This window comes from Camelina sativa, chromosome 10 (genome assembly GCF_000633955.1).
Source record: "Camelina sativa cultivar DH55 chromosome 10, Cs, whole genome shotgun sequence".
NCBI classification, from domain to species: Eukaryota; Viridiplantae; Streptophyta; class Magnoliopsida; order Brassicales; family Brassicaceae; genus Camelina; species Camelina sativa.
Genome location: NC_025694.1, coordinates 12,247,789 through 12,248,936, shown reverse-complemented (window position 1 = coordinate 12,248,936; position 1,148 = coordinate 12,247,789). Strand labels below are relative to the sequence as shown.

Sequence of the window (1,148 nt, the reverse complement as noted above, 5' to 3'; positions counted from 1 at the left end):
ACCTATTTCAGCTCCAGAACCAACATTAAGGTTGATATCCATGACCTTAGTTAATGTTTTTTGGTCCAACGGAGAAAAAAAATTAGGAGAGGGTCATAAAAATTAAAATTGCACAAAAAAAGTTAAAGCGATCAACAGAATAAATCATGCTCCTCCCAATAGACAAAAAACAAGAGTCCTCACCATTACTTTCATAGTTTCAACGTGAACTGCGTTCATCTCATTTTTGTCTCCAGCAAACCACTGAAAGGTATTGCTCACAGTTATATGCACAATATCGAGCTTCAGGTAACTGCCAAAAAACAAAAACAAAAAGTAGAGAAAAGTACATCAACCACTCTGATAAGTTATGAAAAATTCACAGGACCATTAATTGTTATAACAAAAATGTGTAAATGGAGAAAAAAAAATAGGTGGGTAAGGAAAATCAAAATCCAAGCATGAACTTACTCAGGGCTATCAGTGTGCCGAGGCATGACAATTATGGGCTTCTTAAGAGATAGATCTAACTTAAGAGCAGGAGATCCTTCAATTTCGCTAGTCGTAAACCACTTCTCTGAGTCCGTAATTTGATCCTTCATCTTGACAACCCCTTTTGAATCACTTGGCACAAGCCCCATAAAGTATTCAGCAACCTACATTGTGGAGACTGAGTGTAAGAAACAAGACAAAAATTTACTCGTATCTATGCAGAGAGAATGAACTACCTCTTGAATAAAGCGATTCAGATAAACAACGCGCACTTCAGAAAGTTGTCCAGAGAGACAGTAGTCGAAACCTTCATAATCTTCATCAATGGTACTGAATGATGTAAAAGCCAACTAGCAAAAAAAAAAAAAAACAGAAAGTAAATCAAGACAGAAACTAACATCTATCCCTTCTACATAACACATTCAAATTCCACGAAGAGAAAAGTGAAAAGAAACAAACAACCAATACCTCAACAAAAGAAGTTCCTCCAGGGTCTCGCATATCACAGATCCAAAAGTAGAGATGGTCGTCCGGAAGGCTGTCATCACTGATTCGTAAATTTCCAAGACTTGCCGTAATACTGAACGAGTTTGGGAAGACCTTCAAATAAATGGGTATCAGCATAGAAAGTGCCCACTTAACTTATGAAAATTTACTATACTAAAGAAACGAGAAGA

The 1,148-nt window shown here is 36.7% G+C and overlaps 1 protein-coding gene across 1 annotated transcript in view; it reads right to left on the bottom strand.

The window, feature by feature from the left end:
- LOC104718635 overlaps positions 1–1,071 on the bottom strand; it is a gene marked incomplete at its 5' end in the record, with an annotated part of 16,049 nt that extends 14,978 nt beyond the window's left edge. The window contains 5 exon segments of the mRNA XM_019231016.1: positions 1–45; positions 184–292; positions 451–635; positions 708–821; positions 940–1,071. Coding sequence (XP_019086561.1) covers positions 1–45; positions 184–292; positions 451–635; positions 708–821; positions 940–1,071 — 585 coding nt within the window.